At 31.9% G+C, this 20,252-nt stretch overlaps 2 protein-coding genes across 4 annotated transcripts; one reads left to right on the top strand and one right to left on the bottom strand.

Annotated features, from left to right (window-relative positions):
- The first annotated feature begins 215 nt into the window (after nt 1–215).
- Nucleotides 216–7,359, top strand: LOC114411987 (tryptophan aminotransferase-related protein 2-like). 2 transcript variants are annotated; one of them, XM_028375744.1, is made up of 6 exons: nt 216–906; nt 1,035–1,346; nt 4,364–4,667; nt 5,831–6,111; nt 6,655–6,956; nt 7,051–7,357. In XM_028375744.1, the coding sequence occupies exons 2-6, from the start codon at nt 1,066–1,068 to the stop codon at nt 7,239–7,241; spliced, it is 1,359 nt and encodes a 452-aa protein (XP_028231545.1). In that variant the 5' UTR covers nt 216–906; nt 1,035–1,065; the 3' UTR covers nt 7,242–7,357. The 2 variants fall into 2 exon arrangements, with proteins under 2 accessions (XP_028231545.1, XP_028231546.1); XM_028375745.1 differs by lacking the exon at nt 216–906 and having other exon boundaries at nt 998–1,346; nt 7,051–7,359.
- An 8,318-nt stretch (nt 7,360–15,677) lies between these two features.
- On the bottom strand, nt 15,678–18,165 carry LOC114411988 (protein LATERAL ORGAN BOUNDARIES-like). Of its 2 annotated transcripts, none has more exons than XM_028375747.1 (2): nt 17,674–18,165; nt 15,678–16,636 (listed from the first exon to the last, which is right to left on the bottom strand). In XM_028375747.1, exon 2 carries the CDS (start codon nt 16,623–16,625, stop codon nt 16,059–16,061), a length of 567 nt encoding a protein of 188 aa, XP_028231548.1. In that variant the 5' UTR covers nt 16,626–16,636; nt 17,674–18,165; the 3' UTR covers nt 15,678–16,058. The 2 variants fall into 2 exon arrangements, with proteins under 2 accessions (XP_028231548.1, XP_028231547.1); XM_028375746.1 differs by having other exon boundaries at nt 15,678–16,631; nt 17,674–18,164.
- Nucleotides 18,166–20,252: the final 2,087 nt, after the last annotated feature.

The raw sequence follows: 20,252 nt of genomic DNA on the forward strand, positions 1-20,252 counted from the left end.
CTTCTTCGTTGAGTTTGGCACGTAATCAAGCTTTTTCTCTTCCAAAAACAATAAAACAAGACTTTCACAATCTTAGAAAAACAAATCAACATTTTTATATAAAAAAAATAAGAATTCATCGTAAGCAAACTAACAATGCATCTGTTTTACAATGATGAGTTTATTAAGAGAGAGAAGTATTTTTTTCTCAACCTCGAGATCCATCCAAGGGTCCAAAAAAACTGATGGAGAAGCCTAAGTAAGAGAAGTTTCGAAGGAGGATCCTTTTTTATATACCTTCTCACTACTACTCAAGTCAAATAATATTTTTTTCCTGTGATAGCAGTAGTACCACACAGTCAATTCATGGCAAGTATAGATTTACTGTTTTCAAGAACCAGCATCGGAAAGCTGTGAATTTCCTGGTAAATCCAACTCAGGATTTTTTTATTACTGTGATAAATAATACTACACTACTGTCTCATAAACTCTCTTCTACCATTCATTCTCACTTCACAACCATTCCCCTTCCCTCGTACCACAACCCTCCTCATTTAATTTTTAGGAAATGTATTATTATGAAGTGACTTTTATTCCTTACTTTGATTCCGCCATGCTTTCTTTAATATTATCTTCTTTGTCCATTGCCACTTATGTCCACCAAATTCCGCAAAAAGTTTCAGAAGATTTTGAAGACTGGATTCAAATTCTAAGGCTCCCTCTTTCACACTTGTTCTGAATTTCAGGCTTTCTAATTAATTCAAACTTTTTCCGTTTCACAACCGATTCCTTTAAATTACCATTCAGAGGAATAACGGTTTTGGTTCGGGATTTCATCAGCATCACCGCCCCGAACCGTTATCTTTTAACATCTCTACCGAACACTTGTCGCAAGAGCTCTTTATTGCAACCATAGTTTATCAGAGGGTGAGTAACCATAGTTTATCAGAGAGTGAGTTGTTTCAGAAACAATATAAATATAGACCAGACCCTGTTCACTCCAAGGTGTTATCTTTATCTCACAACTTGTGTGTTCTGTCTTGTTTTGATTTCAGATTTCTAGTGCTTTTGTGTTTTTGTTGGAAGATGGCTAAACTTGCAGTTCCACCTTTGCTTTCTCTGAGGCACTTCCTGGTGCTATCAATTGCTTTGAATGTGAGTTTGATTCTGAGGACTGTGTATTATGAGAGTGAAAAAGGAAGCAAAGGGTTTTGTTTGAACAAAAAAATGATGGCAGATGCAGATTCTGATAGAGAGGGGCATCTTATCCACAAATCACGTTTGGCCATGTCCTCTACTTCGTCTCTCGTTAATTCTACTCGTGCAGATCATCCAGGAGGAAGGGAAACAGTGATCAACTTGGACCAGTAAGTGCAACCTATGATTAATGTTGTTTTTTTTTTTTTGTTTCCTTGGTCATGTCGAAATGTCTGCATTAAGGTAGCTAATTTAAGTGTTGTTTGGGTGCGCAAAGCAACTTTTTAAGATTTTTTTGCATTAATACCCTTTTGAGAATTCCTTTTGATCTTCACATTCACAGTAAACATCTTTTCTTTTTGGAGGGAGAGGATGAGTTAATTTCCCGGTGACAAAACAAAAGCATTGAGAATTAAGATTAGGGTGATGTCACTGGTTTTTCCTTTTTCTTTTGTTCTTCTTCAGCAAAATCTTCGGCTAAAAAATATTAAGTTCAGTATTGAAAACTTAAAAATATTTCTTAATACTCTAAATAGAGATAAATAGTCTTCCATTTTATTTTATTTTATGATTAAAATTTAAAAGTCTTGGTTTTCGTCTTCTTTTGTGGGTGTGAGAGAGAGATTTTCCGATTCTGTTTCTGTTTCTCACAGTGCCCGATTGCTTACGTCGTGAGTCTGTGCTTTGCTTCCTGCTCTAGTTCCTGGGAAAGACAGGGACTAGTCATAGTCTTTACTCTAAATGATTTTTTTATTTTTATAAAAATGTCAGTGACATATATATAAATAACTAAAGAAAATATTTTATTAAGGAAACACCTTTCCATTTAAGTTGCATTTAAGAACAATGCTCCGGTCCAATGAATTTATTACAAAAATAAATAAATAAGAATGTTTGTATATTCAGTTTAGTTTGAATTAGAATGTATCATAAATGCAGTACAGTCATTAAATTTAACTATAAATATATTGTTATTTAATTAATAAAAAATATTTGAATATATTTTATATTTAATACATTTTTTACTTTTTATTATTTAAAAGTATAAATATTTTATATTTCTAACACAACAATTTTTAAATTTTTAATTTTAATTTCAAGATTTGAATTTTATAATAAAAACAATATTGCACAAGGGGAATCGAGGCTAGTAAAAGGTCAGTCTCTCACATGTATTAAACCATTGATATAAAGTTAAAATATTATAAACATATACTACTAATAAATAGAGATAAAAATATAAAAAAATTATTTTTATTATAATTTGATAATCTGAGCTAAATCAATATAATTTTAATCAGATTGATGTAATTTGAATTAGTCATAATTTTCAAAATCTAAACTAAATCAATCTCATTAAATACGATTGATTCAAATTTAGTTTTATTCTAGATTTTTAAAAAATAGTTTTATTCTAAATTTAGACTATTCTAACTCATAAACACCCATGTTTGCTCTACTTGCCTTTTTTTTATTAAAAAAAAAAACATATTTGCTCTACTTGTTGGGATTTGATCAGCTATGAAGATTGACCCTGATCAGAGCATAGCACCCATTGTTTGTGTTTTGTCATCTCTCTGTTCCCGAGTTGGAGGGTCGGAAGTTTGTTGGGGGGATTTATTTTTATTAAAAATGATATTTTGATTGTTTTCTGTTAATAACAAGAAATAAATAACAAAATAACACATTTTTTTATAACACTGATAAATATATTAATTAAAATAAGGTAAAACACAAACCACACTCATTTCCTTTTTTTTTATTTATCTTAACTAGTTAATTTGTTATAGAATATTTATTTATTGATTATAGTACTGCTCAAATTTGACTAGGATTTGGAAATAATAATTAATCAGTTTTTGACAATTGTAGCAAATTAAATATACTAGAAACAGCCTCGTGCGGATAATGTCTTTGCAGCACTAGACACAACACTAGTGCTGTGCTATATGGAGTCTAACGTAGCACCATGGGAGGTTCTAGTAGTATTTTTGTTTGACCAACAACATTATGATTATTATTACGTTGGTCAAGGTAGTCGTGGACCTCAAACTACTAAAAGCCTACGCATCGTAACCGAGGCTTTTAAGAGCACAAGAAGGGTATAGAATAGCAATATATTATGGACTGGCATAACATAATAGTTCTTGGAAGAAGAATTCAGTTGGTGGGGGCCATGTGCCTGATGCGCACACAGCAAACCCTTTTGGTGGCCTTTGCTATGAGTGAAAGTGCGCCTTGGGTTGTGAATTGTGATGAGAGAGATCTTTACAACTTTTGGCCGCCCCAATTGTGAAACACTCAAATGTTAATGTTTATATGCTTTTTATATGTGTCTTCTTTTCTGTGTTTCTTTTTTCTTTTCCCTGTGTCTGTGTCCATATGGGTCGTCTGGATCAACTACTTCGTGGGCCCTATGTAAATGGAAGTCCATGTCTAACGTATTTTTTCTTTCCTTACCTTAGCATACCATGTCACAGCCCATTGATCTGATGTTAAATGTAAATTGCAATCATCTACCTATCTATCTATCTATCTATTTATAATCTATAATCTACCATCTTCTATCCTTCTTTCTAATCCAATAGATCCTTGGACCCAGCATTTTTTTCTCTTATCTTTTCTTTTCCTTTCCAATACCTTACCTCATCCATAATCCATGCAGCCATTAACTCAACGATGTTTCTTCTACGAGTTCATCGATCACTCCTCCTTTCTTTTCTTACCTGCCCCACTGTGCTTTCACTTTCACCGTTTCGCAATCTACCCAGCTTATTTTCCACATATACTTTTCTAGGGCCAAGTAAAGATTGTTCTAGGCCATTCATTCATAGCACCACGTTGTTTCAGATTCCGGATATCAGATCATGCCCTACATCTACATGGGTCGATTATATTATATTTGGCACTTTACAAGAACGAAATGACACAGATACAGCATGCTACATGCTGGATGGAATAAAACAAAACACGGTGCAATCATATGCCAACTTTATTTGTAATAATAGAAAATGATGATGAGCATAATATAATAATGAAAAATGTTAGTAATTCTTATATTTTTTATTCTTTTCCCTTCACAGCCATGAATTTTAAATATAATTAATGATGAACCTGTTTCCTATTTGGACATTTTGTTTAGCTAGATTAGAGATGTTAATTGAATTTAAATGTTGATGGTATGCAGTGGAGACCCAACAATATATGAAAGATTTTGGAGACAAGTGGGTGACAAGACCACAATCATAATTCCAGGATGGCAATCCTTGAGTTATTTTTCTGATGGCTCAAACATTTGCTGGTTTTTAGAGACCGAATTTGCAAGGGAAGTAGTGAGGTTACACAAAGTGGTGGGTAACGCTGTGACAGAAGGTCGCCATATTGTTGTTGGGACAGGTTCCTCTCAGCTAATTCTGGCTGCCCTTTATGCTCTGTCCTCGCCTGATGCTGCTGAACCAATCAGCGTGGTATCTGCCGCACCCTATTATTCGGTGAGTCATGCATGATCCAAAAGTATGCTATTTCTACACTTGAACTTTTTTATTTTGTTTTAAAGGAATTCTCTAATGTGCTCACTAACCAAAGTAATAATATGTAATAAAAAAGGACTCGGCATTTAATATTTTTAAAAGGTTAAAAAGTATTTCTTTTGTTTGAATAGGTAGTATATAGGGTTTGAGAGAATTACTAACATTGTATGGTTACAACTGGTTAGTAGAAAAGTAAATAATTATGTTGCTTAAATATGTGTTTAAAGATTTAATATCTAGGCCAGTCTGTATTGAATAAAATAAGAGAGATCAATTTCTTAAATAGATTTCCGTAATAGTTTCTGAAATCAATCTTTTACTTTCGGCTAAGAGATATTTTGCGTCTTACAAAAGAAAAAGTGTTTGATTTAGAATTTACTAGTATTTCATTATTGAAGTTGTTTTCTTTTAAAGGAATTCTCTCATGTGCTCATTACCGAATCTGCCTCCACTTTTGGTCCTTCTCGTTGTTTGTCTTCATCAATGTCTTTCCCTCTCTCGCATGAGCCTGAACCTGATCACATGAAGACTTGTGGTAAACAGTCAAATGTGCTGAACTGAAAGAGAGTAAAATTTAGCTACCAGACTGTCAAAGATATTTTGAATCCAAACTATGACGGTCATTCTTGCAATCTATAAACTATAAAGTACCTAAAAATTTTGCACCCCCTGAATTTTTAATAAAAAAAGGTTTATATGACTGGCAAGTGGCAAATTTAGATGCGTTTAATATTTGGGGACAACATAAAAGCGTTCAATATTTCTTTTACTTATAATTAGGGGAATGATTATGTATTGATTATCACCATTCAAAATTATTCTTTCTGATTTTGTACATGCACTTGCAGAAGAGTAACTAAATTTTCCTAACCAATCTTTATAAACATTCAATAAAGGTAGTATATTAAATATTTTCATGTTTTTAACATCTCACTTAAATACTTCCATTTTGTTTTTGTTTATACTTCTTTTATTAAATATAAGGATAATTATCAGCTAGGAAGATACAGCAAAACTCCTCGGAGAATCCTAAGAGTGTACTACTTCTATATTAAAAGAAATTTTTTTACCTTGTTTTTAGTTTGATCACTTCATGGTTTAATGCTGAATTGAATTACTTGCAGTCTTACCCATCAATGGCAGATTACCAGAAATCAGGACTTTATAAATGGGCTGGTGATGCAGAGAATTTTGACAAAGAGGGTCCTTATATTGAGCTTGTTACTTCTCCCAATAACCCTGATGGACATAGAAGGAAAGCAATGGTCAACCGAAGCCAGGGACAATTCATTCATGACCTTGCCTATTATTGGCCTCAATACACTCCAATATCATCCCCTTCAGATCATGATCTCACTCTTTTCACTGTCTCAAAAACCACTGGTCATGCAGGAATGCGCATAGGGTAAGTTAATAACAATACTTTTTCGGCCTCAATTGTTCATCTGGAGTAGTCCTTTTATAAGTTAACTCAATAACATAAAAGAAGATAATTAAGAATAGCCATTTGGGCATGATTAGGATCTGGTGGAAATTAGGGTGACAATGATAAGTTCCACCACTCATTTAAGATGTAAAGATCTGATATAGTTTTACATAATTTTTCAATCATGTTTTTTGTTTTTATGGCAAATGTTAGTGTGTTAGAAAGGGATTCAAATCCATGACCTTTCCCTTCTCCCTTAACCATCCAACCCATCTTATGTCTCTCATTTTTCAATCTTGTGTGTTATTGCATCATTAAAATATGTTTCATTTAAAGCCTTTTGACTATGATAACATTAATCCAATAATGCTCATCTTAGAAATTGAACAATTTAATGACGAAGTAAAACATGATACATGCTTGAATTTACCATAGTGCATAAGATTTTATCAAAACTTAGCTGAAACGTGATAGATTGATTGCATAATAAATTTCTTATAAGTTTTTGCATATACTTTGTAGGTGGGCTATTGTCAAAGATAAAGAGGTAGCAAAGAAAATGACTAAATTCATAGAGATAAGTACAATCGGTGTCTCGAAGGATTCTCAACTCAGAGCTGCCAAGGTTTTAAAGGCAGTGTCAGACAGCTGCGAACAAGAAAACTCCCAAGATGGGGAATCATTTTTCACGCACAGCTATAACATAATGGCCCAAAGATGGAAGCAACTGAGAGCAGTAGTTGAGGCCGGTGATTTGTTCACTTTGCCACAATTTTCTCCTGCATTCTGCACCTTCTTTGGTCAGGAGACGGAGCCTCAACCAGGTAAATTAACAAATTTGATTCAGAAACTGTCTCATCTCCATGTATGGATGTGATTTTTTATTCCTTTGTTAATCATATTGTACCTACCTTGCAGCTTTCATATGGTTGAAGTGTGAAGGAGATATAGAGGACTGCGAAAACTTGCTTCGAGAACACAAAATTGTAGCAAGAAGTGGGAGACACTTTGGGGCTAGCCCAAAATACGTAAGAATTAGCATGCTGGATACTGATGAAACTTTTATACAGTTAATAGATAGACTATCAGCCATACAACAAGGAAAATGAAAAATTTATCCCTGATGTATATGTATAACAAATAAAAGGTCATAGTTCATATATAATATTCGGCCGTGCAATATTCTCTGATCCATTCATATATAAGAATATTGTTTTCTCCTTAACATATATACGGGCCTTGGGGTTAAAAAATGGGATGCTTAACCGGTTCTAAAGAATCAAAACCATCCTAACAACATATGGTAGTTATCAGCACAACAGAAGACTACATTTTCTGTGTCACGCTATGGATTTAAAATCAATGATGGGTGAGGCAGCTGATTGGATAATTTAAAACTTATTTTGAAGTTCGAAGATATATAAAACTTTAGTCTGGTTATTCGACCAAATATTTTAAGTGAACAATGATGAGTTTGTTGTGTATTCTTTAACCGTAATAAATTGCTCTTTGATATAAAGTTTATCATATAAAATATATGCAAGCTCTATTATTTTAGGTTTTTGATAATTTTGTGAAAACTTGATCTCAACTAAAATTGAAATTGAAGTGTAGTACACTTGACATATAAAGTAATAGAAATTGGAAAGCAAATGCATTGCATTGAATTTAAACTCTATTGCATAACACACACTGGTTTTACTACGTACCAACAAGGCTAACACTTGGCATCACAATCCACAATACTATTAGGGTGGACTAGAACGTTGGAATTGGAAGGATTATGAAAAGAGAGAGAGAGAGAGAGAGAGGGGTGGTGATGAGAACTTAAAGAAGAGGAAGGTGGTGACACGTGGAGAGGGTGATCAACACTTGGGAGGAGGGTTGCATGGGAAGAGGTAGATGTCGTTTGATAGTGGGGGGAAAGTTGTGTGAACAGTGAACTAATGGATACAATGTTATTCTACTTTGCTCATCCATCGGTGCATGCAAATTCAGCGCATTATACCGTCCTTTGATGAAAAAAGTATATGCAATGCATCCTCATCCATTTCAAATCAGAGGTTAAAACATATACTATGTAGTTACTAGTTAGTAATTTGTGCTGCTTGTGGTTTCGCCTTTCCGTATTTTTACCCAAGACTTAGTGTTCGATTCACGTCATATTGTTCTAATATTCCCCCCCTTTTTTTAGGAATTCCTTCCAATATTCCTGAATTCGAAGGTGAGAATTTATTTTCGAATATGTTATATTTGCAGGAATATTATTTTTTCATTTTCAAGTAAATTCTATTCTCGTGTGAAAGAATGAGTACGTGATATAAAAACTATTATTCTCACTATATTACTATATTCTTTTTTATACTTTTTTAATTAATTAAATTTCAATTTTTTTTATATAATTACTGGATACTAACCAAACCTTTATGTGGGAATAACATTCTTAGGCGAAATATTAGCAGGAATGTGATTTTTGGGAATACAAAATTATGCCATGAAACAAATGTCTCTTAGACTCAAATCTTTCATTAATAAAAATTAATAATTAATAAATAATAGGTTAAATTTTAATTTTGATTTTTTTATAATTTTAAATTCATAATTTTAGTTTTCTTATTTTTAAATCGAGATATTTAATCTTTTTTATTTTTAGGATATTTCACCATTTGATCATCTAAAATCAAACATTGACTTTGACTTTGATACGCAGTAGTGTTGACATAATAATAATGTAGACCATTGATATAATGTTTATGTGATAAAAAGATAAATAAAATAAAAAATAAAAAATCTTGATAATTATTGAACTCAAAACATTTTATTTAAAATAAAGTAATAAACCACTAAAATATTTGTTTTGTTTAGTTAACTTTATAAATATTATTTTTTATGTATGTTAGTAAAGAATTATTAATTTTTTTCCAATTATAAAAATTTATAAATTAAAAAAAATATTTAATATATAAATATTTTTAGTATTTATTTTATATGTTTTTATTTTGAATAATTTATATATTTTTATTTTTATTTTACCAATTTAAAATTAAATTTCATTAATTAATATATAAATTATTTTTAAATTGATTTAATATACATATTATCTTTACTCTAATTATATGACTCAATACAATTACATCAATTAATATGTAAATGATACAAATTACGTAAATTTATATATAAATTATTTTTATTCTAATTACATAAATTAAAATTTAATATTTATTTTTTTAGAAAACTTACATGTTAATATAAAAGCTATAACTATTTATTTTTTTAGTCTGAGAATATTCTTTTCTGCATTCACGTGTATAAAAAAGTTCAGAGAGGAAACTATATAAGAAATAAAGAGACTGTAGGCCCAACTTTTGAATAATAAATGTCGAGTGTTTTGATCCACTTAATTCTTTAGTTATTGGTACCAGCCCAGATGCAAAATTTAAGCTCATAATTTTGAACCTATATGTCCAAACCAAGTTTTCCTTAACAAGTGCAAGCCACGTTGAAATGACCCTTTTCTTATGTCAGAATATAATGGATGTTTGGTTTCACGAATGTAATTTTTTACATTTCAGATAAAATATTTAGAAATTAATAGTTATAGCTTTTATATTTCAAACGGCCCAAAATTTATTAGAGCATATTAGCCCATTAATAAAGCATCAAGGCGATGCACACATGAAACACCAAAACAAGATGAAAAAAATATTAAATATCAATCTCTCAAGAATTATAAAAGGCAGGAAAAGTGTATTAATCAGTGATCACACCACTCACAAGAATGTGGAATATAAGAGTGAGTTTGATAACATATTTCAGTTATTTTTTATTTTTTATTTTGGCAAAATTGCATTTTTAATTTCGCTAGTTATCTTCAATTTTGATTTTGGTCCCCTTTAAAATTGTTGACTAATTTTGTCCTCCTATTTTATCCAATCACGCAATCTTGGTCCTCCAGTCGAGAATTAAACGTTGACTGTTACAAATGAATGTTAACTGTCACGTGTCATGTTCTAATTGGATGATGACTGTCACATGTCATGATCTAATTGGATGTCAACTCCATGAAAGATGAAATGCATTGTTGTTGTCAATGGCCAATCAGATCATGACATGTGGCAGTCATCATCCAATTAGAACATGACACGTGACAGTCAACATTCCTTTGTAACAGTCAACAACATTCAATTTTGGACTGGGGACTAAAATTGCATGAATGAATAAAATAGGAGGATAAAATTTGTCAATAATTTTAAAGGGAGATCAAAATCGAAATTAGAGACAAATTGAGGGACCAAATTTATAATTTTGTCTGTTTTTTTTATTAGTTAAAAAATTTATTTGACGTTTAAATAAACAATTTTTAATAGTTTTTATCATTTTTTAATAAGATAACTTTTTAACTAAGTTAATAGTTAATTTCTTAGCTTCCAGTTAGTAGTTAGTTTTTTAAGTAGTTTTGTGAAATGTAACATAAAACTAGAACAAGTATGGTAAATATGAATCATTATCATTATAAAAGTTAAACAGTTTAAATTATAATAATAATTAAATAATAAAGCTAAAATTATAGAGTTAACTTATAATATAATTCTTAATTTTTTTATTATTAATTTTTATATATCATTTAAATTAAAATATAATTATATCTTAATATATAATTTATTTTAAAATGTATAAATAAATCAAAATTTCAAAAAAAAATTGTGGCGGTTGAGTTTCTTCTGACCTCATCATAAAGTCTGATAGATATGAAATTGAGTTTTAAAAATTTTAAACCTACCCCTTTTAATATGAACGTGCCTTACCTTAGTGAAGGGGAGTAGAGATATCCTAACTGCCCCGTTGTCATGCCTTGATTGAACAACAGCTTCTCTTTGCACACACAAATCCTTCCTTCACTTTCAACTATTATCAAACTACTCTCCCATTTCAGCCGCACAAACCCTCCCGGTTAATAAAGACTTGATACAAAAGTGGGAAAAAGTGCATCATACAGAGATGCTGATTAATTGCTCTGTTATAAATTATTGGAAGACTGGTTGCATTGATGATATAAGCAGGACTGTTTGATTCTTAGAGGCAGAGAAAAAGAAAAAAAATAGTTTGACTAAATAAGTGACTGATAAGAACTGTACCATATGAATGCTCTCGGCGTCCCCCCTCCTCCTACAATATAAATGTATTCCATTTTCATTTATAGTAAATCAGAAATTAAGCACCAGTTTCTTACAAATTAAAAAATGATTTTGATTTAAAATAATCTAGTAGTTATGCTTTAGAGATTTGTTTTATTAAAAAAACATAAACTAATTTGTTTATTTAGCACGTAAAAGCCATTTTTTAAAAACAATTGATTTTTATGAAAAACTATTCAAAATAGTTTCTGACTTTAATCATTTTTGGATTTCTTTATACTTCTGATTATTTTTAAAAATTGAAACAATTGTATGAAAAACTTCTAAAAGAGATTTTTTTTTTATTAAAAAAAAGTGATTTTTACAAACAAACAAAAAAGTGTAACCAAACGGGTATTATAATTGGCATATATGAATTTCCTTAAATCAAGTTTCAGCCATTTTAAAATAAAAATAATCAAAAAAACTTAGATACGTTTGTGTAAATTAAATTAATAAATTTCATTAGCAATCATAACATTATAGAAAGCTTTATAATTGCTCCAATTAACCTAAGGATGGAAAAGTTTCATAATTGCAATAGCAAGTAGCAAGTAGCAACTATCATGTCATTTAAATGTGTATACCATGTGCTAGTAGATAGAATTACTCAATTTCCTTATATAGACCTCCTTTTTTTTTTTTTAGTCTAGATTTATTCCTGATTTTAGTCTAGATTTATTCCTGATTGAGAAGATTTTCTATTTTTGAATGACCTAATATATTATGTTGATAGTTTAAAAATCTGGTTCGACCTAGTTAGTCGGATTAGTTCAATTGGGATCCGATAACATAATCTAACTGGTTTGATTATTGGATTGATCATATATTTACTTCAGGATGACCCGACCAAACCTAATTAATTTGAGATAAATCTGATGATTCAGACCGGTTTATAAAACCCGTTTCATGTAAAAAAAAAAAAATTCTAAAACATTCCAAAAAAAAATCTGGGACTTGTGTAATTGTGTTACTGAATTATTATTTGTGAACTTGTGTTATTAACTTTAATACTTCAATTATTATTTTAGATTTTTGAGTATAAATGAATTTTTCTTAATCAAATAATGTTAGTTATACATTTATATATAATAGATACATGTATTATTTTAAATTTTTTAATATATATATCGGGTCAAACCGGATCAACTACTGATCCACCTATTGATCCACTGACTCATTATCTCAACCGAATCAATAATGAGACCGGATTTTATAACTTTAATTATGTCCGTTGGACTTTGTCCATCTTCGACATTATTGAGGTAAGTTAAACTTCAATGATGAACAGCCCTCTTATATAAACAAGGCGATATGCAGAGGATTCATATTATTTGATCTTTACATCTGCATAGCTTAATTATGCATTTTGCCAGGATGATTTATTTGTTTACACTTATGTTCATATATATATAGATGCTTCAATGACTTGGACAATTATATATGTTTTACGCATAACACATGTTGCACTTGACAATTTAGACAGAGCAGGGCAAAAGTGAAGGAGGCCTTCTCAATGAAATGGAGTTTTACTTTGAAGGTAGACATTAATCAAGCCGCATATAGATTTCACATACATATATTTGAAATGAATTACAAGGGCATGAAGAACTTGGCAATGACAAATATTGATGGTAAAATGAACATGACAAGTGTAATAAAACTCAGTCATGATAAGTTACTATCAAGACTCACAGTCACCTTATGAATGATGACCAATTTCATTAGCAGTTTTGAGTTATGCTTTTCAGACCTTGGAATATTTTTGGTACACACAATTGAAATGGACACATCATATGTGCACGTATACTTGTCTCAACGACTGTCTGTAGATACTATTAGGGTGACAATAGACTCGTTTGTCTCTCTTGACCATAATGTGACGAATGACGAAAGTACATTAGTACATGTTTGGGTCTGTGAGAGAGTGAGAGAGTGAGAGAGAGAAACCACATAACGCGAAAGATACAAGTCCCTGGACCCATTGTGGGCATTTCTTAGGTGCACGAGGACATAAAGAATTTGTTGTGGGGGCTTAAATAGGGATAGGACCCCTCCCACATGCTTGTCCTTTCTAATAACCTCACCCTGCCAATTTTCACCTGCTCTTTGCTTCTTTTCCACGTCTTAGTGCAGAGAGTGAAGAAGATTGATGGGCTTGATGGATTCTGAAATTATAACTATTGCATTCATTCAGAGAAACAACGAGTTCAGAAAGCCATACTCACTTTTTTCTCTGAGCCACAACAGTGTATATATCACACCCCTTAATTTTCCTTTGGTTATTTATTCGCCACAGAAATTATTATTTAGTTTTGTTAGTTCCAACGCCAATATGCTATAATTAATCTAATCTTATTTATACCCATTAAAAGGGACTTGACGGTGTAAGGGGGAGATATTCTGAGTGAAAGTTGATCAGTGATTAGATTTGGTTCATCAAAAATTCCAAGAAAGAAAAGGTTAAGGCCTTGGTGATCTCGAGGAGGAAAGCGGGGTCAGGGTGACTCTTACAGTCATAGTCATATATTATAGAGTGAGAAAAGAAAGAGAAGGTTATGAATTGGAGGTCTTAATATGGATGTGACTCTCTCGCTTGTGTCCCTCATATTCTTCTTTCAAGCACAAGAGAGGGTGGGGGGAGGAGGAGGGTGGCTTCTGACTTTTCTTGATTTTAATGAGTGTAACAGTGTCTGTGTGCTGTGTGCTGAGAGAGGGTGTAAATAAAGTGACTGACATAACTGAAGGGAGAAACAGAAGATGTTTTCAGCATTTAGCTCTGTACTTACCACTGAGACTGCAAAAACACATGAATATTATTCATAATTTAGAGAGAGAGAAATAAATAATCCAAAGGGTTGTTTCAATTCTCATGATTTCAATTGAAGTTCTACTCTTTCTTTCTTTTTTCTTATCTTTGAAAAAACTATACAATTAGGCTTACTTTCAACTTGAATATTTATAATTACACGTATATAGGATAAAATGAATGACCCGCTAGCTTTCTTGGTAGGATGAAAGGTTTCGTTGCTTTTCTTCAGGGAACTGAATCGATAGTGGAAATAAAAAACCCTAACCCTATATATGCCTAACTATTTTTTTTTGCTCGGATTAAGTTTATTTTATTTTTTTAATGCTGCAACTTCTGGGATTCTGATCTTACCAGGATCGGATCAGAATTTTACCTGCCAAATTGCAAACTAACATTTGCCTAGATAAAAACAATCCAATGAAGATGTATGAAGGCTATTAATGTTTTCCAATTTTTATATCTACATAACATTTTTATATCTATATATACAGTTACCATATAAAATAATTTATATTAATTCGAATGCATGCAAGTTGTTGTCAATGTAGCTGCAGTATATGAGAGAGAGGGAGAGGGGGTCGCATTCATACTGTTTCACAGTATTGTCTGGAGGTGGTGTTGGTTGTTGATAGCAACAGTTTCGAAGGGCAAGCCTGCAGGGTACATATATCTTCGAAGGATATAGAGAGCGAGAGAGAGAAAGAAAAGCTGAAAACCCTAAGGATGAATGAACTACTACTGTTACTTTATGTATTGGATCCAACAAGGACAGCGACTGTGGCTCACTATTTCAGATATTTTATGACTAAAGAAAAGTGGGGATGGAGCTAAGCCTCAGTCTCACGGGAAGAAAATGTTTTAGACCGAGATATTCATCATCTCACCTTTTTTTCAGTACATGATGAAAACTACAATTCAAACTAGCTTAGATTACAGCAGAGACACAAGTTCAGAAAAACACTGCTCGTTTTTCCTGTTAGTTGAGTTCATCGAACACCATACCCGATGCTCAATGTATCTCTCCAAAATTCTAAAAGATATATATGGCTGGCTAGCAACATGATGATGTGTTGGATTATGATCAGGAAGACATACTTTTTACATGAAAACTACATACAACACGACATGATAGCTGAACTGAAGCTTAATATCTTGTCTTTGTGTCTGTGGCTGTAACATTTATTATATATATATTGCAAGTAATTAACTCGATTCCCTCAAAAGTCTTGACTTTATTAATACTTAGGGAAATTACTAAGGCAAGGAAAATTATAATTTTAAGTGAACTATTCAACGGCCTAGAGGTTGGTGAAGTAAACTCACAACCGATAGTTGTTTAAGAATTCGAATCTAGGTTAGAATCACCTATTAAACCGGGTAATTATTAATTAGATGTAAAAACACAAATAATTAAAATGGTGGTCCACAAATAAGACTAGAAAAAACAGGCAGGAATATATAGCCTGAGTTGGACCAAGAGTCTAAACCATAGAGTTATTAGGCTTTACAACTAACTAATGTTACTGCTTACTTATTTTTAATCATAAATAAACATTATGACCGAGAGAAACATGTCAATTCAACTTCACATTGCACATGCTGCCTAGAGTTGCATCAATACACAATAAGAGGTCTAGTAGCCACATACATTACTATGCATGTTCTACCAACTTATTTTAGGGTCTAAAGAAAAAGACTACCTAACTCCCTGGCTACAGTTTTAAACAATACAAAGTCATCAAAGGCAACAAATAAAATTAAAGAGACACGGTAGAGAGCTAGAGTCATGCACATAGCTAGAACTAGAAGAGTCCAACTAAGGCTACACAGCTAGCCAATAGTCCATAATAGATACATATAATAACACCACGCCATCAGAATATTGCAGGCCACGCCTCCAAAAGCATAAACCCTAGAAGGGTTAATACTGCAAACTTAATTCACAAATTACCTCCTCCTGCTCCTGCTCCCTCACTGATATCCTCCGAGGAGGTATCAGTCCAAGGAAGAGCATAAGGAAAGGAAAAAGCAGTAGCAGCAGATTGGTGGCGATAAAACCCACTTGCTTCGTTACCAAATCTTGCACTAAACTGCCTTTGGGGTACTTGGTGAAATGAAGCAAGTCCTGGTGGCACAGAAAGAGAGGTTGGAGTGATGTCAGTGTAAGAATAGCGTAGCAGATCAGCGTTTGCAGCATCAAGCTCCTTTTGGAGCCTTTGGACTTGTCTCTGCAGGAATGAGATGGCTCCTACACAGCCATAAACTGGGTCCCTCACGCGTGCCTCTGCCTCATAGGCGAGGGAGTTCACTGCATCCTCCCTCTGGTGAGGGAGAAGCTCGTTGAGGAGCTTCGTCACGTTGCTGGCTCCAAAGATTTTGTGGACGTTTGCGAACTTTTGAGGCTCTTCTGGTGGAAAGTAAGGTGCAAAGATGCATCCTGGCATGCATTTCCTCCTCAAGAACTTGCAGGCAGCACATGGAGAGTTGTAAGAGCTGGATGATGCCATTTTTCCCTGCACTAGAAAGATTGGCATGATGAAACCAATTAAACAAACTTCATATCTATCCCACAAGTTCTTCTGTAAGCAGTTCTAGATTCAAACTTCTTAATTATCAAAGATGAAACTGGATCTGATGCAAGTTCAGTTGCACCTCTTAATATATATTCCACTTTTTTATTTTTTATTTTCTAATTAGGCCTTAATATATTTAACTATTCTTTGTTCTCGGATCTTCATTATTATGGCTGCAGAATAATGCATATATCAGTGATACTATAGTAGTCAGAAAAAGCTTTCCTGGGGACTTACAATTGGAATAGTATTAGCCCTATATATCATTAGTGATACCTTTTATTCATCTCTCCTAAATCTCCCAAGACAACCAACCCTTAACTCCCACGCTCTTCCTTTACATACATACATACATGCAACTAGATTATATATGCTGGCTAGCATAAATTCAAGGATTCGTTGTGGCTTTCAAGTATAATATTATATATGATTATCTTTATCCTTGCTTATTATTTCCTTTTCTGAAAAAGATGTGTTTTCCTTCTTTCCTCTTTTTCCTTTTCTTTTTCTGTTCATGACAAAAAAATCAGTAAAGAATTCTTAATTTTAAGCATGTTATCTACAAAGTGTTGCTCTGAATTTCTCCTTAAGTTTATGGATTTGTTTTCTTTTTCTGCTACATTTTTTCTTTATCTCAGGAAACATCATGTTTAATGTTTAAACACACTGCGGAGAAAAGAACACTTCATCTGTATAAATCTTAATTTCTACTGCTGAAGAATTAATTGAGCTGCATGACGTGGTAGGAAGTCATAATTTCCTCCTGAAAATATTAAATAAGTCGAGAAAGCTAGGGATCTGGTTTCTGCAACAAGCCATGATAATATTTCATGACTGCATATCAAAAAACCATAAAAATGGAAAAGCCCTAAAAAAGCATCGTTTTACTTTTACTTGAAAGAAACAGAAACAGAGAAAGAACTATATATGCATAAAGAAAAGGAGAGTAGAGAAGAAAGCAACAAACAAACATGATTGTTACCTGTTTTTGATGTAGGTTTCTTTGGTATAAGATGAACTAAAAGGGAAGTACCTTTTTCCCTTGTTGGAGGTCCTTGAGAAGCTGTTCTCTTTTTCTCTCTCTCGACAAAGTAGCCTAAGCCAACGAGAGGTATAAGCCTCAGATTTGTTAAAGGATGGAGCACTCCTAAAGAGGAAACCCTAATTGAAAGTGAGTCACAAGGGGAGAGTGACAAACAGAGAGAGAGAGAGAGAGAGAGAGAGAGACTGATGAAAAGCTGATAATTAAGTGGTAAAAGGTGATAGTAGTAGAGGGGGGAAGGCAAATAGCTTGAGTGGATGGAGAAGGAATGGATGCAAAAGACAAAGGTAATAAATGGAGTTAGACTAGAAAGAATAACTATGACCTTGCATCCAATAATAATATCTATCAGGAATGTGGGTGGGGATGTCTTACTCTTACATTCTCCATCCTACTCCAATTCATGCACTGAAACGGATTTGTAATTTTGGGAAAACATCAAACCTCTTTTTTTTTTTAACACAGGTAAAGGGCATTCACTAAAAGACCCTAAATGGTATTTGAAAATCAAATGAATAGGAAGGGTTAATATAGATTACTCCCTAAAAAAGAGTAAAATAAAAGGGAGGAGTGGTGTCACATATTATTGAGGAAGATCAAATTGATAATTATTAACACCGTGACCAACAAATTTTCAAGCCTGTAGAAAATTGTTTAGTGGTTTGCTTTACTATCTTGTTGTACAAGGCCACAAAGGGTAACAACGATGCGTGTGTGTACGTACAATCATTTTCGGAGCAGGGAGAAGAGATGGTTGAACTTTTGTGTATCAATAGATCATAATCTTCGCTATACTCTAAACAATGATATGATGCAGTTGTTATTATATTTGCAAAATCAGCATGATATATACATATGGTAAAATTTTAAGTACACTGCACCCCAACTGCCCTCAGTATCTAATTACACAATGACAGAAAGTAGCTTATTTCCACATTTACTACAGTAGCTGGGTAGATTTTGACCGAGGATAAAGTTTCAGAATATATAGTAGAGAGTTACGTTCATTTCTACTTTTACTTATATTATTATTATATGTAGGTTTTGACTATATATGTGTTATGTTAAGTATGATAAAAACATATCGGATAGAGAGAAACAGAAACAATCAGGAGTTTATTTATTTTTCAAACCTTAAAGAAGCTAACTAAAATTGGATATTTTTCTAAAGAATTTATAATCATTTTAAAGTAACCATATATATAATTGGTTTCTATACAGTAATATGTGATAACTTAATTTTTTTATTCATGTGATAACTCAATTAATAAAGCGTTTAAATTAATTTTAGTATCTATATACTTGGAGCCAGCGAATATGTGTATAAAAAATTATGGATGTGCATGTTTCATCATCATTCCAAAAATGAAAGAAGTCCGTAACTAAGGAACCTCATTTACGTTGGTGGTCGAATATGGAGAAAACATGACACTAAAGAAGCTGCTCCTGTCTATTTAAGGCGCTGTTGTCTGTAGGCATAGTGAAGCCAGAGTTGAAGCTCTAAGTCAAATTTCATTGACTGCGGCTACTCGTTTCAGCTTCATGTCCTAGCTAGTTGTTACAGATGTTAGGGTCACGAATCACGATTTCGTATATAGGATTAAATTACACCCGTATTATATCACTTATACTTTTTCTGTCTTATAACAAGTGTCATCATAATTTGTCCTTAGACTAAAAAAATTAATAAGAAAAATAATTTTACAAAATTAATTTTATTATTATTAATTTTAATTTTCTATTATTAACATTATTAAGAGTATAAATGAAAAAAAGAAATTAATACTTTTCCTCATCTTATAATAATTATCATGCAAGAAAAAAAATTCTAAAATAATTATTTTTTAATTTTTAATATAAAATTAATTACTTCTTTTACTTCTATCATTTATGATATTAGTGGTGGATGATTGAATCTATAATAATAATGAGATTAATTTTATAGAATTATCATTTTTTTATTTATTATTTTCTTGATACGGAGGGAGTATAACATTAAAAAATTAAAATATCACTTATTTATGGCTTATTTTTTCTTATATAATAATTGTTATGGGATATGAGAATATAAATTAATACATCATCGATAACTTTATGAAAAATATAATATTTATCAATTTAATCATCAAATTACATGTTAGTTTAATTAATTGTTTGTATTAAATTTTATCGAAATTAAATAATAATAAAAAAGTAATTAAGTTATTCATATTTTAAAAATATATATTAGATCCATTTTATTTTATATGAATGAAATATCAAATACTAATATTATATTAATGTAAAACTTTATGAATATAATCTTTATGATGACACCAACGGTGGATTCAAAGATAAAATTATCCAACTATAAATTACTGAATGATATGATGCCAGGATATTATGCCAGTATAGAATTTGATATCTCTTTATATACGTGGTGTATTGATAAATTGGGTTTAGAATGTCTAAGAAATCAGTTTTTGCCCTATATTTTGTACTGTTTTGTTTACTTTTATTGACAAAAATCGCACTTTATT

Source organism: Glycine soja, chromosome 5 (genome assembly GCF_004193775.1).
Source record: "Glycine soja cultivar W05 chromosome 5, ASM419377v2, whole genome shotgun sequence".
Classification (NCBI taxonomy): domain Eukaryota; kingdom Viridiplantae; phylum Streptophyta; class Magnoliopsida; order Fabales; family Fabaceae; genus Glycine; species Glycine soja.